Raw genomic sequence first — 22774 nt, forward strand, 5'->3', positions numbered from 1 at the left:
ATTAAAAGTGGTTTAGCCTTTAAACTGGAAGGGCTTGAATGTGGGCCCACACTTCAGTTTTTCGCTCTTATAACCATATATATTTCATTTTCATGGTGGTTAAAGAACAAATTGTAGTAATTACTGAGTAATATGCCCTAAGATTAATAACTATATAAGTTCTGGTTTGCAGAACATTTTGCTTTCAATCGCCTCCTCGATTTCAATGTTGTGCTGCACATGGAGCACAAATCTGCTTGAGTTTGTGTATCAATCTTGTGTCAGAACCCATGAACTGGAGATTAGCACAGCCCAACACAGCACTCAGGGCATGGCACTGTCATCCCTACTGTGAGACGGCTGATTACATTCTGATAGATTTTCAGCCCTTTGGCAATGGAATTAAAAAAGATTAACAGTTCATTATGAAGTGGGGAACATTGATTAGGACATTGACAGATGGCCAATGACCAAAGTCCAAAGGTAACAATTTATATGTCAAGAAAATTGGCACTTAACTTCCCCAATTGATTTTTCATTGCCCCTTTTGCAAGGATAACATTTGACAAAGCAGGTTATGAAAGAGCGGTAATTTGCAGTAGAGTGGTCCTTTCCAGCACTAATCGGAGAGTGATGGAGAGACAGGCTATGACAATGGTCGTGTTTATTCTCATCCGCAAATACACTGGCTCTGAGTGTGTCTGCAGCATTACTGTTGAAACCGGTGACTTTACCAGTAACCCTGTAATCTATTTCTTTTCTTTATTCATGTTTATTTGCATTTATTGTAATGATGTTTGGTTTTTTTGCAAGCAGAAGCTCACATATATATACAAGATAAGTGTTTTTAAATAATGTTTACACAGTACCGTACTCATCTTTTGGCTCAAGAAATCTGTTTAAGTTATTCACTGTGTGAATAAGACCCTTTAAGTTTTAGGACACAGCATTGCTTAACTATCCAAGATGGCTCATATGTATGGTCAGCTCCTAGCCGCTTTGCCTGTTGATTAATTGATAATTAATCCTGGAGTTGAACAGCTCAGCACAGGCTGGCCTGGCAGCACGAGAGCACGCTCTGTAAATAGTTTGAGTGACGCTTGGCATTGGCGCGCTTATTAAGGCTGATGTGTGGGAAATGTTGACAGATGGCTTTTTTGCTCCTGAGGTGCTAAAGACCTTTGACATACATACGGTAGCTGCTTGTTCTCCTCTGTCTCACATTTCACTGTGTCCAAGTGACACAGGCTCTACTGTAGTTACTCACAGCCTTACACACAATACACTGCAATCTGTTCACAAGTCACTGATATAGAGAAAAAAGAATAAAGTAATAATCCCTCCAAAAAAACAAAAACATCTTCTCAGCTCTGAAAGTGGTTTGAGTCTCACTAGGAAATGTGAGCTATTGACCTATCCATGCTCTGCCCACAAATGTCTTCTTTCATAGCAACCGTTGCTAGACTGGACAAACTTTACAGAACGTTGGCAAAAACCCTACTGATAAATTCAGAGGGGAACCCTCTGGGCCTTCTGTGCCTTCAAAGAAGGTCTACTGATCTCTGTGAAATACAAAATACATGTCTGTAATTTATTTAATAAAATCCTTATGCTTGTTGTACTTAAACTCTACATTTATTTCAGTATTGCCTTTTTCTTTCGTTATTTTGGTTGGAAACAAAAGGGTTAAATACTTGAAACACCCAACAGAAAATTGTCTGATCAGGATTTACTGACTCTGTGGTATCTAGGTAGAGGCAGCCAAGTTAGCTATGCCATTGGTTAGGACTTCAGGAACTGAACTGAAGGCCTAATGTGTCAGATTAACCACCAACATAATCAGAAAGTGAAAGTGAAATCAATCAATCACGATTTGATTTCCAATGGGACAGACTTTTTTAGAGAGAAGTTCACTCTAGGCCTTCTGCAGGTTCTAGATATGTCACTGACGGTTAGTATGAGTGGTATCCTGACCAGTGCATTTTAGTCAGATGTTAGAAATGGAAAACAGCAGCGGCAGCTCTATGTCAGAGCTCTTTACTGAAAGAGTCACTGTAAAACTGCTACATATAAACATTAAATGTAAAATATATGTTAATGTATGTTACAAAGTTTTGCATTTATGTCTTTGTTTAATCTAAGCTGGCCAAAAAAAGTTAATGTGTATCACCATCAGTGTACAGCTAAGATACTACTAGAACTAGCACTAGCAGAAATTAGCATTATTATAGAGGTGTTTTTACTCGTTTTTGACCAAATTTTGACATTTATGGAACTATAGACCTAGCTCTAATAGTCGTGGTTCAGCACTGAAGAAATTGTATGAAGTTTTTATCAAATGATTTTTTTAGTTGTATGTCAAGCTAACAGTATGGTAACAAATTTGCTGTCCTTTCTTTGTTGTTCAACTCAGTAGCTTAGCATTTTACACTGGAAGTGTTACACAGCAAGTCTAATTCCCAACCTAAATTCATTATGTTGAGTGTGATTTTTGCCTTTGTTCTATAAAGCTTGTCCAACCTCACAGCAGCTGCTACAACAGAATGCATTTGAGGATGGTGCATGCATAGGTCAGATCTGTCTGTCAGTAGTCATAAGTTTTGATGAGCCCGTAGACTGAGAGTAGAGTGTACTTTGCTGTGACTGTGTGAATGTCATATGTCGTGGTTTGGAATAAGGCTTTACATTCCACATCTTGTGCAACACAGTTGCTTCATCACATTAGGCAGCTGCTAGTCACCTGCCTCCAAGCTCCGGATTCACAGGGCCGGATTTTTCCACTAGGGAATTCTGGGCTGAGAGAGTCCGCAGAATTGTTTCCCACATGATCTCTCTGCTGCCGCATTGAAGCTATTCTCGTCTTGTGATGCTTCTCCTGTTATAAAAGACTTCCATTTGATATTTTATATGACTTTGTTTCACTGAAAAAAGTGATGCATTTAATTTACTTGATTAAATTGTGATCATGGTCGTAAGTAAAAGTTTGGGCGCCCTTGGTCAAATGTTTTGTTGATTGTAGAGGATACTGAGTACACATCCTCTACAGAGAATGTCCTTCTGTACAATTTAATACATAATTGCTGTTTATTTGTATCATGTCAGGGGAAAAAAACATAAAATGCAGTCTGTGCAAAAGTAGAAATTTGCACTAAATTTACAGAAAAATGCTGTATTTAGTTTTTTCTGTTAACTTCTTTTCAATCAACAACCAACATGTAATCTGAAGGGGGATGTTCAAACCTTTGCATACAACTGTTTACTGCATCAGTTATTATCAAAAGTAAGCAAACTTAACAACAAATCTGTATAGAGTAAACTAATACAATATTAATGAAAATAAATTCAGTTTATTTCTGTTTACAGTGCTCATGTAAAGCTACATTTCAAACCTATTAAATTTGCGACTCAAACAATTTTACTATAGTTTCTTATGGAGTTGATAAATTAAATGCATGGCAAATGTTGATGAATAGCCCTTCAAGTAACATATCGCATTACCCTTTAGTAAAATCCACTGACCATAGTCTTCATAGTAACTTTAGGTATGGAAATTGATCTCCTCTCAAAGCTCAGAGCCATCACATCAGAGCACACACCTCATGGCACAAGATTACCCCCCCTCGCCCGCCCCTTCTCGCGCTGAAGCTTGCTGTTTTCTCTTTGCCATTAAATTGTGAAATCTCCTTACTGTGTTGCCGGGGCTGATCCCTCTCGAGCTGTGTAATCTCCTTGTAATGGAGTGTGAATACTGCCGGCCGATAAATCAGCACCTCATCAGCGGCCTTTATTAAATATAGACACCAACAGACAGGCCTTAGTATATTCAATTTACCCACTGACGGAGGCTTTAGCAGCGCAGATCAAGATGGATGGAGCAATCAGGTGGAGGCCCAGGCTTGATACCCCACGCCTGAGATGCAGAATGCAGGGATGGAGATTTGAGGGCTGTGTGGGGTGGGGGTGCAGGATCATGCAGGGGACAACGCCTGCTCAGGATGGGTACATACACGTAGAGAAAGGGGGAGATCCATTGTTGTTCTGTTGGTCCTGTCAAAGCAGAGGTTGAAGTGCATGTACCTTAACTGATCAAAACCCTCAGAAAACACCCATGGGTGCTGGTGCTCACAACCAGTAATGTAGTGGTGTGTATACTAGGGATTTGTACAGGTACTCAGTTAAACATTCAAGGTGCTGGTATTTTAAAAATGACTTTTTGGTATTTGCTATGTTTTATTATAGGACGGAGAAAACAGGCTGACAATTCAGTCAAACATTTTATGTATATTATGATATACTTTACTACTCTGAAATACAGGCACCTCAGTGTGGTTGTATTGCCAAGGTCGCGGTGTTAAGGAGATGATTGAGAAATGTAAAGATAGTGCAGCTTTATTGCTATCATGTAGCTAATGTTAGGTCAAGAAACAGTGAAAATGTGCTTTTCTGACCATCTAATATGTTAGCACATCATCCAATGAGGACGAAAGACCACCTGTAAGATGACGAATCCTCATCAGCATCACACAAAAACCTAATGATTTTCCACAGCTAATTTTTTAAATAAGCAAACGTTTTCAAATGTGTTTCTCTGCGTGCTGCTGCTGTTTGTGCAGCGCCAGTGCTGTCACCTAAAAAGGTAAACCAACAGCACTACATTGATTTTGAAAGTCTGCTGTTTTTGCTGTTCTGTTCTTCTAATTCAGTAACCCTTACAGGTACTCAAATTTCAGAATTATCTAATCACTAATGGTATAATAAGTGTGCTCCTTTGTGTTTCATTCTTTTTCCTGCACAGTAAGTGATAAACTCCATAGTGTAATGCTAGATATGGCAGTAGTGTACAAAGCATCAGAGCATGTTATTTGGATTTATGAAGAAGCATTAAGCTACATATAACGATGACAGTGTGTTCCAGTCACGTTCCAGTCCCTAATCCACTTTTGGTGATCGTATTCTCTCACCGCCTACACAGTGTTTAGTAAGATGTCTCATTTACGTAGTAGCTTTTGGTGACAGTATTGTAAAGGACGGTATTGTGATAATGATTAACAAACTATATATTGTGCAACAACATATAGTTGTGATCATAAAATAAGCAAGACTAAATGGTCCCTGATCTACCCAAACATCTATTCATTCCCTTGAGGATCTTATTTTTGGCCAGCCCCTTAAAAGAAGTAGTCAATAGGACATGGTTATTCATTAACCACCAGGTCTGCTTGGCAGCAGAAATAAATGAAGTGTAATTACACGACTGATTAAGGTTCGTCTCTTCCTCGTCACTGAGCTAAACAGAGATATATAACGTCCAATGGAGGCTGTGGCACCCTGGGGAGAACTAAGTAGCAGTGGAGTCAGGTCAGAAGGTCAGAAAAAGCAGATTAAGACAAGGGGATTACTGTATTTAACGTTACAAAACTTCATATCGTTCACACTCCGCTGGCCAAATGACCCATCTCCCTGCCATGTGCTCATGCCTAATGGGCCTCTTATCATTTTAAAAGCACCGATACTCCAGATCTCAGCTGGAGGAGGCCCTCTGGTTTAATGTGCTTCATTCCTATTTGAACAGAGATATGTCGGGTCAAAACTGGATTTGAAATTTATAGAATATCTTACATTTTTATCTGACTACTGATCATTTTCCTTGTAGTCAGTTAGTATTTAGAAATGATATCTAGGAAATTTCAGTATCCCATTAAATCCTTTTGAAATATAATTAGGGAAATAAGTGGCAAAATTCCCTTATCATATTGGAAAGCTATTCTTATGTTACTAATATATGTCTAGTTTGTGTGGCCTTTAGGAAAAGGTGAAAGGGCAAGGCTAGTGTGAGAGTCCAGCACCTCTGCTGAATGTGTGACCAGACCTGGGTCAAATTATTTATGTCAAGCAGCTTAGTTTATGACCAGACATGTATTGATTGGGCCCCACTGATGCTGTCATGTAAATTCTTGAGGAATTATGGGCAGCAGCTGTGAGTTACACAGTACTTTGTATACCTAGCCCTAAACCTAACCCTAATCTTAACCCAAGTAACCAGAAAAAAATGTTTTTTTGCTATTATGTGGCAAGACATGACAATATACACGTCACTCACACTTCCACCTTCTGGATGAACTTTATGCAAATGATCAGAGCTGCGACCAATCATTATGCTAATATGTAGCTCTGTAATTGGTTGTGTCACGATCATAGTCAAGCAGAGATTCAGAACTCAATTGCACACCAATTGGGAAATATAGTGGTTGAAAAACTTGGACGATTGTGATGTTAGGTGACCTTTTTAAGTTTAAAAAAACAATATTAGACCACTATTATGGCTTGTGTTTTAGCACAGAGTGACCAACAGATGATGAGGGAAGCAGTTCAACTTCAATGGTAATGAAAGTGCAACGTTAAATGAAACACTACAGATTTTGAAAATGTATAAATAAAACCTAAACATACAAACTCCACCCTAAAACAAGCACCATTGTTTCCTACACTGTATTTTAAATGTCAGTTAATTTTTAAAATGTATGTATTATTAGTAGTTGCAGTTAAACAATCCAGAAATCTGGGGGTTGCTTCCCGCATCCATGTGTGTGTCTGTTGTAAAGTCGTAACTGCAAATTTACCCTGAAGGTTGGCGTGCAGACCGCTGGTCACTATAGCAATGCAGATTACAATCTCGCCTAGCTAACAAAAAGGCAAAGAGAAAGATTTAAGATGAACATTGATGTTTTGGAGATGAATGGACTTATTTGCATTTATAATCACTGGAGCTGGTTTCTTGATATGTTTAATCTGCAACAAGAAACTGTCAAACACTAAAAAGTTGCAAAGCTGAAGTCAGCTTCTCGTTCACCAGATTCTTGTTTGAATTGTCCTGTTCCACCTTAAATGGTGCAGCAGTTACCTTCTGGCTTGTTAGGCAATGGCAAAATTCGAACAAGAAGCTGGGGAATGAAAAGCTGTCGTCAGCCTTGTAAAAAATCGAACGTTGAGGGATATTTTACATGAAAGGATTCCACTTTTGAGGAAAAGTTTCCTGCCGTTTTAGAGGGAAGCAGAAGTAAAATAAAAGCAATTAGGATACTTTTTTCAGGAAGTACTGAGTAGAATAATCTCATTGGAGTTTGAAATAAGTAATTAGTAACTTATAATAGATTTCTTTTTTTAAATAACTACACTATTTCTCTCTATTATTCTCTCTCTCTCTCTCTCTGATTGTTTTCTCTGAATATCCATCTCTTCCTCTTCTGCCTTTTTTAACTCTCACTCAGACAAGTACTCTTATCCAGCCCGCTCTCACACACTTACACTGCTCCTGCATCATATAGGTTTATTTAAAGTGTGACCCTAGCTTGGGGTCATTGGGAATGCAGGTGGCTCGTTTGAGTGAGAAAAGGTTCAGATATAAACGGTCTGTTGAGATGCAGTGAGGAGAAGGACACAGACCCACACAGCTCAGCTCACATAGACCGGCTGCTTATAGAATTAGGGCAGCGAGAAGGACTCTTGGCTGGTCAGCGCTCTCATCGCTACTGACCAACAGTCCGCAGGACTTCTGTCTCTGATTAGTGGCTGTGATAGATCAGTGCTCGAAGTGAAGATGCTTTTTTTCTGTTTTATGGCTTCTTTCCTGTAATGTCTGTCTCTCTATCATTTACTGTATTTTTCTTAGCTTTGTTTTTCATTAGAGTTTATTTTTTTCCTTTTCCTAACCGTATCTCTTTCTCCTTTACACACACATCTTTCTCTCTCTCTCTCTCTCTCTCTCTCTCTCTCTCGCTCTTCCCCCCTCTATTTCTCTCTCCATCTTTCTCTTTTCCTCTCTCTGTATCTTTCTTTATGCTCTCTCTCCTTTTATTTTTCTCTCTCTTTCTCTTTTTCTCTCTTTCCCTCTATTTTACTTTTTCCTTCTCTCTGCCTCTTTCCCCTGTCTCTATCTCTCTCTCCCTTTTTTCTCTTCCTCTCTCTCTTCCCCTTCTCCATACATATCTGTCTCTTTCCCTGTCTTCCCCCGTATCTTTTCTCTCTTTTCTGTGTCTCTTTTCTCTATTTTCTCTCTTTTCTCTCTCTTTCTCTCTCTCTCTCTCTCTCTCTCTCTCTCTCTCTCTCTCTCTCTCTCTCTCTTTTTCTCTCTCTCTCTCTCTCTCTGTCTCTCTCTCTCACATATCTGATTGAGGGTGAAATATGAGGGGGGTGCAGCTGGTGGGGGCCACTATACCTCGTAATTACATCTCATTTTATGAGCGCTACTAATGGCCCTCAGGGAGAAGGAAACAATAATAAATTAATATGAATATGAACCTCCGCTCAACAGAAATACGCGGCGCTTATTTTCAGCCCCTCTGGTGGACAAAACGATGAAAAGAAACATCGTGCTGATTGATCACAGGAGAGGGATGTACCACAGCCATGTCACAGGGAGACTTTACGTCTGATTAAAGGGGTTAAATTATTTCCCTTTTAGTGAATAAAGAGAAATCACAGCATTTATTTTCTACATCTTATGTGGGGAATGCAGTGTTTTAATAGCTGTGTAGCTCAGTAATGTTAACGGTAGTCAGTAAGCAGCCATTTTCAAATCCATCAGAAGCCCTCAACCCACAGCTCAGCTCAAATGAGAGAGAAATCAGCAACGCTGGGTTCCACAGTAACCTATCAAACAGGACACAGGGTCGAGGAGGAGGAGACAACAGCAATAATGTGCCAGAAATACAATTTCAAATATAAGCTCATAAATATAGTCAGATTAAAACTTGCTGTTTTTTCTGGTTATTTTGTTTATAAAGGACTGCTGGGCCTGTAAAAAGCCTTTTTCTGAGGGCTGTAGCTTTTACCCATTTTCAGAAATGTTGCCTTCGATTCAGCAGGCATGAAATATGTCAGCAGGACACAGCCAAGCCTGTCTTTGTTATAGTGGCTGTTTCGAGTGATGAACTTTATTGAACTGCATAAAAACAAGCTAAAAACTGATTACATTTTATACAAGTGCTGAAGATAGACCGTGCTGGGACTTTCTCCACAGGAATGATAAATTGAGTTTTTAAAAACATTGCAGCTCAGGTTCTATAATGCTCTGGTAAGTGTATGGGTGGATTTGACCACATCGAACAGCACAGGAGAGAATAACCTGCCTCGCAGCCACTCACAGCTAAAGACAGCACACTTAAAAGAATGCCCTGGACAGAAAACACTGCACAGTGTAGCACACATTTTATTTATATTTGATTAACTTTTATGATTACTCTCTGTATGTGATATGATGCTGATTTCTCAGACATTTTTGTGTGTCCTAAACCTCTCAGCTTCACAAACAATTAATATATCCAGCACTGACAACATATTTTAAACACAGTACTTCACAAATAAATTACACAACATAAGCAATCCGACCTCACAGACACATAAAGCAGCAATGACATCTATTCTTCTGCATCCATTGTTGATTACGGAATTATACTGACTTGAGAGTGATTTCTTGAACCTTTAAAGCTTTTTTTTCTTATGGCAGTAATTCAGATTAATGTTGGCATACTACTTCTGTCTATCCAAATGGTTAGAAAGCATCATCAGCACTGCGAATATGTCTATAGACATACTGATATGGTTCCAGCTTGCTGTCTGTGATCTCTGCTTTTATATGCAGTTTTAGTAGTGGTAAATCTGAAGGAAAAAATATGGGAACTATTATGTTATACTATATATTATATATGTTATTCTATACTATATACGCATGTGCTCCTCCGCCATGAATGAGTTCAAAAATATGTATTTTAGTTCAAAATCTTATCTCATAATATATCACAATGCAGTGTATAAAGTGTCAGATAGTGCTTTTATAATCATTTTAGGTAACAACTTTCTGTCAGGTTTATAACGCTTCAGACATCTAGTTCCTGTCACCACAGTGAAGAGTTCTAACTTTGTAAGTTTCCAAAAAAATGGAGCATTTCACATCAAACCACCCTAACTGACTTTGTATCTTTATATTTGAAACATTCAGTTATGCAGAAAAACAGAGAAATTGGTGGGATTGCCTTCTTGAGTCTACCTTCTGCAGATATGCGCAGTATTAAAAACACAGTTATTTCCAGCATTTTATGAATGCATTGTATATAATTATGTGTATGAAATTACTGCTAGTAGTGTTAGCATGGTGTGGAGTAATAGAAAGAACACATCTCTACAGCTTTGAGGGCAGAAGCAAATGCACTGATAGGCTAATGCCCATTGACACTGGGCACTCTATTTGCTAAAGTGCCAAGGGGCAGGCACAGCAGGCAGGCCGCACAACTTGGTCAATATTGTGTCATGTTTGGTCAAAGCATGCAGAGGCAGTTGGTTGGAAATGAAGATGTAAATATTGATATTTCATTAGAGGGGGGAATCACCCGCTCCTCAAAGCACTTCAGCAAGGCTGCGCAGCAGCAGCGGTGTGGCCTGAGCACCATTTGACCTGGGGAGCCGGGAAGTCACTTCATTACTCGATTAAATTGAGTGGAAAAAAGCGAAGGGGAAAAACACAAGATCCCATTTGGAGTGATAATTCAGCACTGCAAAGGGAGAGAGTAGAAGAGAGAGAGAGAGAGAGAGACAGAGAGAGAGGGTGGACAGCACAGAACGTTCCGCATTTTTCCATCTCACAACAACCCGCAGCAGACGATTAAGCGGCAGCCCTTTTAGTGCCAAGTGTGATGGGTGTTGAGAGTGTGAGGTTGTATGCTGCTCGGGGGATGTTTCTGCATGTCCTGTGTGCATGTTGAACATGTGCCTCGCCCCTGAACGTCCTGCCAGGTCCGAGGGGAGCTGTGATCTCTTCTGGTAGCCTAAGCCCTGCCTGTGATTGTCATGCAAAGTTCATGCGCTGATCAATCTGTGTTGAATATGCATATGCACCGCAATTAAACTCCTGACAGGCTGGGCTGAGTTCAGTCACCTGCAGATCTCAGATATAATGCATTATAACAATGCGGACAACAATTGATCAGTAAATGTTCAGTAGAAATAAATCAAGAGGTTTTAAATGTTTAATTTACTCAATTACTTATTAAATTTGATTATGCAATTTAAAAAACAATTAAAACTTAACTTCTTGAATCGGTAATGATTATTTGACATGATTCGCAGTATAATAATGCCTATTTTAAATTATCCTACTGTACAGAACTGTAGTCTGAAGTCTGATGTATTTGTCCATTTATATTTCTATATTTACTTTTTAAAAGAATCGTTTATCTTTTTACAATCATGTATTTTGGACTTTTTAAAGGCTATGCTTGTATTTTATTGTTTGGATAACTACCGTTTAAAAGTTTCAAATAACTGTTTTCGACAATATAAAACAGATTTTTATGCAGATACACATATAGAATTACTCTGCTCTGATAAACAATTTGTAGAATGCTATAAAAATTAAAAAATGTAATACTTAAGAAATGAGAATAAATATATAATAAACATATGATAAACTTACAATAAGCATATAATAAACTTAGAATAAAGTCAGTAGCCATAATTCCTCAAATTGGCAAAGTAGTGACTGAATCTCACTGATATATTAGCTATTAATAGTAATTTTGTGACAGAAAACATGGATAATTACAGATTATTATTTAATAACACTTACTTTTTTACCATTTCATAACTTCTTGTTGTTCCCAAAATACATTACAATACAAATAAACCATCAGTTCATGTTTTAGTGTCTAGTTTATAACATTTCAGTCTACAGTTGTTAATGTGGGAAGTGATTCCAAACTTTTGAGTGGTAGTGTATTTTTATTGTTTGCCTTTTTTTACTCATTAAATCAGTGGTAGATTGCTCTATTACTTATATATTCGGTACTGACTGCTGTAGTTTGATGGTTAGTCTTGAGTTTGCTGCTCGGATTTGTGTGTAGATTTGTTTGTTGGGGTGCCGTCCTGGCCTTCTTCCGTTTCTTTTCTCTCTGCCACCTCCACTCTGGCCCTATTGATTCCCTTTCACATTGTGAGGGGCCCTGCAGCTCCGATCACAATCTGTTAATTAATGTATCCCCCAGCACGCGCAGCCAGTGTTCGCCCCTCTGATAAGGGAAATTAAACACTCAGGTACCCCCTTTTTTTTTCCTTTGCCTCTTCTTCCCTCTCATTCTCTTTCTCTCTCCTATCCTGTCTCTCACTCTCTCTCTCTCTCCCCCCCTGCAAACACTCCAGAGTGTCACGCGGTAAGCAGATAAACATCAACCCTTCGACTCTTCCTCAATGAGATCATTTATATGAAAGAGGGAAAACATTGGAGGCAGGTATGGTGCGTGACCCAGTCAATACTGTAATCTATCACCTCCCTAATCACGAGGGGGCAGATAGGATTGCAACGGTAAACTTGTAAAAGCAATCATTTTAATCATCAGAGCCTGCGAGGGGGGCTAATATACTGTCAAAATGGAGGCCTCCGGCACGCACAGAGTGAGGGGAAAGACGGAAGCGGGGGGGGGGTCGTGAGCCTGGCAGTGGGATGTGAAGAGTTTATCGACAGCTGAGAGCGGAGGAAAAAAAAGGATGAGATGGTTATCAGCGCATCCCCATGACACACTGTGTCTTCGGCCGCTTTCAAATCACTTACCTCGCCGGGCCGTAGTGATTTGCCTCACCCAGTCATTGTTGTGAAATTTTTTAAAACCGCAGCACACTTCATTATGCTGCAGCTGAGGCTGTGATTTGTGTGTAAGTGACCGCTCATCAGGCAGCTAATTCCTGTCCAGCCAGCTCCACTTGTGTTACACAAAGGCCAAAGAGAGGTCCGGGGCTCAGGACTTGGTGTGCCTTCTTTGACCCTTCTAGATCTTCTTACTCGTATGCTATCTCCTCCTGTCAGTGTACAGCTCCCCGGCATAATCTGAAAATAAGAACTGATCTCAGCCTTGAATGTGCAAAACAGAATGGCACATGACAAAGTACTAATATACTTTTCCTGAGAGGGGAACAGTCGAGCAACGTAAAGGAGACTCTTGTCATTAACGTCTGCTTGAATCGTGCTTACTTCATGTGTAAGTTGCTAAAAGCATCGGAAGAATAAATGTAAATGCAAATGATAAATCAAGCAATTTAGTTTCTTGACCTCCTTTAACACTTAGAAGTTTACAGTTATTATTGATATTTTGCTGTACTATCTAATACTATCTAAGTGTAATTACATGGTTAATTACATAGTTATTACATGATATGATACATTTGATTTAATTCTTTGAAGGGTCCATATTCTTGTGTATATTTTCCAGCAAGGTCCACTTATGATCATGTGGTTTTATGTACCAAAAACTGTTCATTTTCCATGGCCATTTTCCAACCTTACTTTATCCCTTTTGTTGATTTTCTAAATGAAAATAAGTTAACACATCCTCTTCAGAGAACAAAACTTATGTCACATATCACACTTTTTTCTGCAAATTTTGGTGTTTAAATTCAGCAAATTAACAGTAATTGAGAAGTGAGTTCTCTGTAGAGGATGTGTAAATTTAATATCACTTGGAAATTCAACAAAACATGTAATTTGACCAGGGGCACACAAACTTTTGCATACTACTGTGTATGTAAATGCACTCTGTTGTGATTGGCTGCTTACTGTACTGCATTCAAAAAGCAGACCATGCTGAAACACTGCCTATAACATCAGTGTGAAAGGCCTGAGCAGACTACTGTACACTGAAAGACAAGTATCAGAATCAGAATCACTTTATTTTGCCAAGTATGTTACACATACAGGAGTTTGTCTTGATGAGTGCACACATGTATGACATGTAACATAATTAACAGACCAAACAGCACATAGACTTTTAACAAGTACTGAGCTAAGGGAAAAGTAAAATAACATACAATAAATAGAATAAAGAGTCCATCCATCCATCATCTAAACCGCTTATCCTTCTGGGTCACGGTGGGGTGCTGGAGCCTATCCCAGCTGTCATTGGGCGGAAGGCAGGATACACCCTGGACAGGTCGCCAGTCCATCGCAGGGCAAGAGAATAAAGAGTCCTACGAGAATAAAGAGTGATAATAAAAAACAGCCAATGTGACATGTGCTACAAAATAGACTACAAAAACTATTATATACAGAATATTACAGAGTAATATGAACATTTGTAAAAATTTACTTATACAAATAAGCATTATGCTACAGGAGGAGTTATACTGTAATACTGTAAAGAAGGTCTGTTGGTTCAGTTTAAATGTATTGGTTTGCATGGCATCACAAAAACAGTGTTTCAAAAAAGTACAAAACATAGTTTTTTAAATGATCCCTTCAAGTGTTCATGCCTGCATGTCTGCATTTTTTCCATTTTTTGATGTCAGACAGTGACAAAAACATGTTAAAATGGAAAAGGATGGTTTAAGCATGATTAAGCAAAAGTAGACATGAAGCCTACATTTTAATGTTCATCTTAAGTGAAGTCATTCAACTAAAAATAGCTCAATTTAATGTGTGTTATTCTTTAAAGAAAAAAATATCAGATCTGTATCGGCTGATACTGAAGGTTCAGTGTCAATATCGTAAGAGAAGAAGTGGCATCATGACTTTTTTTTGCAGTACACAAACAATAACTTTTCATCAAACTGATCCAAAAATATTTGCTCTTATACTTATGAACACAACTTTGGAGAAGGTTTGAAAATTGTGTGACAGTTGCTTCAGTGAACTACAAATGAGAGATAATTAATATGAAATTACACTATGCTTTTTATGTCCGGTGTTAAGGTTAAACATCATCATCTCTCTTTGCTTTGTGCCTCAGGCTTCTCCAGCTTGTCTCTGGGAGATCAGATGAGTCTACTGCAGAGCGCCTGGATGGAGATTCTGATCCTGAGCATCGTGTTCCGCTCGCTGCCCTACGAAGACGAGTTGGTGTACGCAGAGGACTACGTGATGGACGAGGAGCACTCGCGGCTCACAGGCCTGCTGGACCTCTACGTGTCCATCCTGCAGCTCGTCCGCAAGTACAAGAAGCTGAAGGTGGAGAAGGAGGAATTTGTCACACTCAAGGCCATCGCCCTCGCCAACTCAGGTACAGCCAGACCGCTCTTCAGATTTACCCTGCAAAAGAAAACACAGGATTGTATTTTATACAAAAATGCTATTCAAAACTACACATTTAAAAATGAATGTGGAAAAAATAGGTTCTTTAGAGCAATAACAAAGAAGTTTGATTCTCAAAAGATGCTCAATGGATGGTTCTTTAAGGAGTCGTGTTTGTAAATGAGATGTACAAGTGTGAAGTACCTTTTTAAAGCTTCAGTGACCTCCATAAGCTCCTCGAGTTCTTGATTAACCATTTGAGGTGCCAGCATTTAAATACTGTAATCACTAAATGAATGTTTTGTTATGATGCATCATTTGATGAACGATTCGACTGGTCAGTATTGAAATACTGAATATTTGTTATAATTTATCATGGGAAGATGGAGAAAATATACAGACCAACAATTCAATGAAACACCAATTTCATGTGTTCACTGGACTGTAAAATGTGACAGTTTTGCTCATATTTAAATATAATATATATATATATATATATATATATATATATATATATAATACAGTTAGCTATAACAAAACACAACTACGTGAACATGAGCATGTTAGCAAGAATTCATTGTTGAGGATATGACTGAGAAGGAAGCACAGCCGCTTCTGCTGTAGCTTTTTTGTTAACTGATAGATGTTAGTTAGATCCACATACAGTGAAAGTACATTTCTCTGATAAACTTACTGTTGGCACATCATCTGCTGAGGAGAAATAGATGGTGAGTCTCTGTCAGCATCCAGTGCTGTCATTGCTGTACTGGTCATTAGCTCGTCTGAAGAGGCAGCCTCCGTTACTAATCCAACAGGAAAATCTACCCTTTTCTTTTGGCTATTTTTGAGTAATCAGACATATTTTCAAGTGTATTCCTCTGTGTGCTACTCAAACTTAGTGCAACACCAGTGTTATCATCTAAAAGTAAGCTTACTACTTACAGTAATGTTGTCAGACATTCTTTTCTCCTTTTTTGCATTATTTTTCCTTCAACTGATTACAGTTCATTAACTCTTGCAGATACACGAATATGAAAATTAGTCGAAATGTACATCACTAGTCAAGTAGTTGTTATCCTGTGTTACAGCTTTATAAACTATCACGATAAAAACAGCATGTTGACCAAAAACAGCCACAAAATAAAAGGCGCCCTGTATGTTCTTTAATCTGCTTGATCTTGATGCGGGTGCTCTGGATTGATGCAGCTCAGATAAACATGAAGGACACACAGAAAGCGGGAGAGAGCGGGCGGGAGGAGGGCGCGCTGAGCTTTTAATTGAACGCCTTCCGTGTTGTGGCATTCCTCTATTCTCTCTCTCTCTCATTCTCTCTCTCTCTCTATCTATCTCCATAACAGTAGCCACAGGGCCCCTGCAGCCACAGGAGATAAATTTAGCATTTCATTAGGAGCACAGGGGCTGTCAATAAAATGTGTTAAGTCGAATGGAATGAGTATCAGGGAGTGATGGGCCTCGTTTGTTCCGGGGCAGAAGACGAGGGGCCTCTATCGACAGCTTGCTTTTCAGAAGCACGCTCTGTCCCGCTCTGATCAATGTCTGGACAGAGACCCGTCATCTCTCTCTCTCTCTCTCTCTCTTTCTGTCTGTCTCTCTCTCTCTCTCTCTTTCCCTCTCTCTCTCTCTCTCTGTCTTTGTTCGCTGTAAAAATTGAAAAATGCTGAGGGTGGACTTTGCTTTACTTTCAGTTGACAGACCTTTTGGTGGTAGGTGGAGCCGGGACCGGAGGGGTGGGAGAGACAGAGAGAGGAGAGAGCATGTGTGTGAGGGTGGTGTGTGTGTGTGTGTGTGTGTGAAGGCTCTCGTGGGAGCGTCTCTGTCTGACAGCTGTGAAAATTCATAGCGATTGATTTTGTAATTAGCAGTTTATCAATTGGATCGACGGGGGCTCTCTGATGGATTGCAAGGAAATTGTTTCTTCAAAGTTGTTTTTTTTAATGCTCCCCTTACTCACTCTATCTCTTGCACACACACACACACACACTCAAACTCACACTGACTCTTCATCCTCCGTTTCTCTCTCCTTCAGAGATGTGCACACACAGTGGCATACGTGTAAATATAACTGAGATTAAACAATAAAGAATACCAATCATGTAAATATCACCAATCATGTAAAAATAAAACATCTACATTTTTGTCAGTCTAGCGCTGTGACTTAACAGGGTACCAGGTTCAGTTCCCATATGTGAAAGCATAATATCAACTCTTAGAAGTCTTACATTTTAAAGTGCAGGGTTACTACTTTGGTTTTGCTGTGCTATTAAAATGTAATTATTAAAGATGTTCAAAACCAGTTCAAAAATTCATAATGCAGATTATTATAATACAGTGGAGTCTTGATTCATTTTTCCATACAGCAAAAATAAGGAATAGGTGAAAACGTGCCATGTGTTAATATGTTAATGTTTTTGTAAATCGATATTTTATTATATAATTACAATATTTTATACTAATGCACTAGTGATAAGCTAATATGTGCAAGGAGTGTTCTTCTCCACACTGTTCCTAATTTTGAGAAAAAAGTGATATTTTCAGAGGAAGAGCCTCTACACTCATTGTGGGCTTTGCTTGTTTATATTTTAGAGCTGAACACTTTTTGGCAAAAATATCTTATTCGGATTTTTTTTTCAACATTGTGGCTGCAAAAATAAATTGTGATTATTATCATTTTTATGTAAATTAAGATCTAGGCCTGTTAATGTAGCCGAAGAGACCAAAGAATCCTTCTTTTCTGGCTTGAAGCCTGAATGCTGACATTTTGACATTTACTGCCAGATAGTTATGGTTATGTTGTCGTGTACACAGCACATGGGTGTTTAGTTGCTTTCGATTGGTCTAATTTTATGATTGGTCTAATTTAGTTACAGGCAGTTCACAAACTCAATGTTTTTTGGTTAAACTTTCCTCCTTAAAACGGTTGTAGTTTTATAGTAGTTTTATATTTATATGAAGTATACAGTAGTGTTGATTGTAAATTTAAATTTCATGAAATTTAGGATTTGAAAATTACACTTTTGATATAAAAAGGATTCCTCTTTAAGCCAAACTTCATGTAATTTACTTTATTTGCGCCAGTCACTTGAATGCATTGTTTGATACCTGTGTGTTTTAAATTCAGATGCTTGTACTGAAGAGCACAATATAATATGCAGTATTACATTCCTAGTAATTATTCAGTGGCAGATTTAATTACCCAGCACTTTACATTTACGTTTTACATTCTGTCTCGACACGTTAGAATCTGCCCTTTTGTCAAGAATTGACAAAAACATAGCAAACATATAAAGGTTTCTTCTTTCCTGTACACACAGAAATGACCTTTCATCAAAATCAAATCATGCTAAAAGATCTCCTGTCTTCTACTTACAAACACAGATGTGGCATCGATTGAAAGCTTAGAAGCGTCACTTCCAACAAATTTCTCTACTTGATCAAAAAGCCAGTGGTGGGAATATTAATATCAAATTACACCATGCTTTTATTATCACCAGTGATGATGACAACCTCTACGGTTAAGACACCGAATGTTTGAGATTTAACAATACGACAGTAGAAACAGAATAAATCAGCAGTGTGTTTCTTTATCCATCTCTCTGCCTTCACACAGAGTGTTTTTCTCACTTGTTGTCATCACCTTGCTCGCTTGTTGCAAACACAGCCTGCTTCATTCAGCACTGAGGGATCAGACGGGTGTCTCAAGGTCTTGGGAATACAGTTGTTCCAGTAGATGAATTTTAATTTTAGACGAATTCTGAAATCTATTTTTCCTGTTTATTGTCCCGCATGGTGAAATATGCACCAAGGTGAGACAGGCCAGAGCCAATCACACTCCTCATCTAAGGTGTCAGACACGACTTAACAATCACCGCCTCAGACTCTGCCTGTGTGAGAGGTGGTGATGGGGGGAGTTAACCCCATGTCCTCTCAGTATGTATCAGCGTTGAAATACTGTAAAAAGTATTGTACAGAATAGTTAATTATATGACAGAACAGTGGAGAATACAGATTGAAAATAATATTAGTCTAGACTGCTAGAATTATCTAGACACTTATCTTGTAGAGGCAGAATTTGTTGATTAATTTCTGCAGCGTTGACATTTTGTTGGTGAGTATATTGGCTACACTTCATTTGGAGAGAACGCTTTAGATGCTTAAGTACACTCTTAGCAGCAGTAGTTTTATGTAGCACCAAAAATAAAGTTCTATGACTAGTAAAAGTAGCAAAATACAATTTGGTGCAATAAGGGACCATTTTATAGATGGTTCTTTCAAGAGACCATGTACCACAGGTTTTTGGTCATAGAGAAGAACAGTTTAACCATTAAACCAAGTCAGAAGAACCATTTAACCTTATGTGCTTTAAAATGGTTCTTATAGTTGTCATCGTTCTATATACAAACTATTGCTTTTACTAAAGAACTCTTTTAGAACCCCTTTTTAAAGGTGTACATTTTAACTTACATTCAGTTAAATATCTGTCCACCTTAATTTTTCCCTAACCCTTTCAGCATATATAATGAAGGGTTCTCCACGCAGTGCCATAGAAGAACCACTTTTGGTTCCCTAAAGAACTTTAGAGGGTGGTTCTTCAGAGAACCATTTTTGTGAACAAGGTGTGTGAGTCTGAAGAACCTATTAAAGGCTTAAAGAACCTCAACATAATGTAATGGTTCTAGGAAAAGGTCTTAAATTGGTAAAGCACCTTTATATTATGTGCAGCTTTTAAAAGATTCTTCACACTCACAAACCTCTTTTTTAAACCTGGGTCTTTAGGGAACCAGACAAATCACTCAAATTTTCACTAAAGAAAAGTAAAAGTATTTATAAAAAAATTAAATACATCTTTTAATTAAGTATGAGTTTGCTAATGCTAAATATTGCTGATATTACAATGTAATATACTCTTTTTACAGAAATGAACCACAGTGTAATTAGACATGTTGACTTAATGCTTTTATTCCTGTAACGCTGTGTAAGTGGTAAAAAGAAAGTGTTTTCTTTGGATTCAGTTAGTCTTGGCTGAGCTTTTTTGTCTGTATTTTCAATCAGTGTCTCTCAACCACTATTTATCGATTTATTTAGTTAGTTTATTTATTTATTTTTGGATATTGATTTTCCATTCATTTTATCTGGCACACTATTAAAATATCTTATCTACGTCAGTACAGTATTCTAAATGCTAAGGTAATATGGAATCAGTAAAAGGGCTTGTGAAAATTAAAATGCTTTTTGTTTTATTTTACGTACATTACTGACTTTCTGGACTAAGGATGTCTGATGATATCAGATCCAGATTGGTTCCAGAAGATAATTGCTTCTAACAAATTTTGCCATTGCACAGGTGATATATTTGATAATGTATTTATTGTGCTATATTTCTCCATAATACTAATACAGATAAACTTAGCTTCAATTTTCTACATATATTTATAATTTATAAATGTTTATGCAGATATGTACATTGCCATATTGGTGCATCCTTATTCAAGACTACTTATTTTATTTGTTAAATTTGTGACAGCATGTTGTAAGGAGGTTTTATACCAAGGTTATCAATGTGTGTGGAAGATTCCTCTAATCAATACGTGTTGATTCTTATTTCCCCTGTTAGACTCTATGCACATAGAGGACGTGGAGGCAGTTCAGAAGCTGCAGGACGCTCTTCACGAGGCCCTGCAGGACTATGAGAGCGGGCAGCACACGGAGGACCCTCGGCGAGCAGGAAAGCTGCTAATGACCCTGCCCCTGCTCCGGCAGACGGCCACCAAGGCGGTGCAGCACTTCTACAGCATCAAGGTGCAGGGCAAAGTGCCCATGCACAAACTGTTCCTGGAAATGCTAGAGGCCAAGGTCTGAACAGGCCCCGCGCATGGCAGCCACGGTCACATTGCCGCGGCAACAGCGAAAAGGGATGCGTTAGAGACACACTAACTGAGGAGAGGTGCTGAGAGAGACACACTGTTTGACAAGCAGATTATAGACTCGCCTCTCTCCCCTCTCTGTCTTTTCAAACCCGTCCCCCTCTGTCTTTCTCGGACACGAGACATTTTTAAAGAAGACCTGAAAAAAAGAAGAAACGCAATGGAAAAAACTCAAAGTATAAATATAAATGAAGAAAAGTTTAAAATATATAACAAATCCTATGTACTTGTACAGTAATGATTTTTTTGGTTTGTTTTTTTGTTTGTTTATGGTCTGTGCTTATGTATGAAGGAAGAAATCTCTCAATAAGGTGGTCGGACGCTCTTTTTTATTTTCAAAATTTTGAAAACCTAACTCTCTATACATGTCATGATTAAATCTGTAAACCTGTGGAGCATCTCACGTGATGGTTCAGCCCCTGGATGTTACCAGGACTCTGCTTGGACTTGTAAATATTCATTCACAGTGCGATAAAATGAGGTGACTGTACAGGCAAAAGTTGGGGGAAATGACAGCCATGTTGTCTTGCTTTGCTTGACCGGATGGGGGGACACATAATCAGTAAAAAACAAAAAAAAGAAAAAAAAAGGAACATGAGCTCTTTCAGTTTAAACGTCCATGAATATACCTCTTCAGAACAGTGACCCCCTGCGGCATTGATTTATCACACCGCGCATGGGACGACACAACTGGTAAACATGTTTAACCAAACTAGCATAGCCAGGTAGTCAGTTGTCTTACTCTGTAGTAAAATTCAGCAATAAAGGGAGCTGATGGGACAGGCACCGGGGGCCGAACCCCTCTGACTGCTTTTCAATGCTGCTGCCATTAGAACACAATACCCTTTGATATATTACGTGTTGCAAGTGAGTGCATTCCGGCAATAAACGCACCACTTGCCTGTTGCACTGTGGCCCATTTTGTTTTCCTGTTTGTTGTTGTTGTTGGTGTTGTTGTTGTTGTTGCTGATGTTTTCCTCCAACCCGTATTTGGTCGGCGGAGTAAGCTGGTGCTAAATGTTCGCTGGCAGGCTGACGAACAGACCCGATTTGGGCAGAGTGAAAGATGAGTGAGGGATTGGTGGGGGGAGGTCGGCCGGGATTGGAGGTGGATGAGGTGGAGGGGAGGAGGAGGTATCAAAGGATTTATGCCGAGTGGCCGAAGTCCAGGAGATTCCACGTTCAAACAATCAGAGGCCCATATGTCAAAGGAACTATTCTGGGCGCGTTAAGCCGCGGGTAGAGCCGTCCCGCACAGAGGAAGCAAGGTGCCCAGCATCTGCTCGGCCCGTTTTAGAAGTGGCCCGGACTTTTTATAGTCCTGGCACTTTTATAGCAATGTATCCAAATGAAGGTGAACGGCAGGTGCAGGTCTTTCACACCAGCTTTTATTTTTAGGCCTCCAAAGGTGGCGGCAGGCTGAAGAGTAGAGCGCGCACACGCTGAGGGCTCTTGACCTCATGTTGACACAATAGCGCTGACGCATTGATTGCTAAAAAGGGCTTTGAAGCAGGCATCTACATAAACAGCTAATTACCCCCTAAACCCTCCCCACCCAAGGGTTCGCTGCGCAAACAGCCATGGAGGATGACTAGAAAACACCAACATTGCTCCAACATCTCAGCAACTGCTCTAAAATAGAGCTGCCATGTTGTTTTGTTTGACCTTTTGTGGTGCATGACGGGAAACGTAGTTCAGTGCTGTAGATTTCAGTCACCCTTTTCCTCCATTTCAAGAGAGTCTGCTTGGGAAGGGAACGGCTTATACTACTGATGTCATTTTATGTGATGTTGTAAATTGTGGCGCT

At 39.0% G+C, this 22774-nt stretch overlaps 1 protein-coding gene across 5 annotated transcripts in view; it reads left to right on the forward strand.

Moving 5' to 3' along the window:
• esrrb (estrogen-related receptor beta) overlaps positions 1–21595 on the forward strand; it is a 74195-nt gene extending 52600 nt beyond the window's left edge. For all 5 annotated transcript variants that reach the window (XM_036593707.1, XM_036593709.1, XM_036593705.1 and 2 more), the window contains 2 exons: positions 14745–15014; positions 20658–21595. In XM_036593707.1, coding sequence (XP_036449600.1) covers positions 14745–15014; positions 20658–20902 — 515 coding nt within the window. In that variant the 3' untranslated portion in view covers positions 20903–21595. The remainder of the gene's footprint in view (positions 1–14744; positions 15015–20657) is intronic.
• The last annotated feature ends 1179 nt before the right edge of the window (positions 21596–22774 follow it).

Source organism: Colossoma macropomum, unplaced genomic scaffold (assembly GCF_904425465.1).
Source record: "Colossoma macropomum unplaced genomic scaffold, Colossoma_macropomum, whole genome shotgun sequence".
Classification (NCBI taxonomy): Eukaryota; Metazoa; Chordata; class Actinopteri; order Characiformes; family Serrasalmidae; genus Colossoma; species Colossoma macropomum.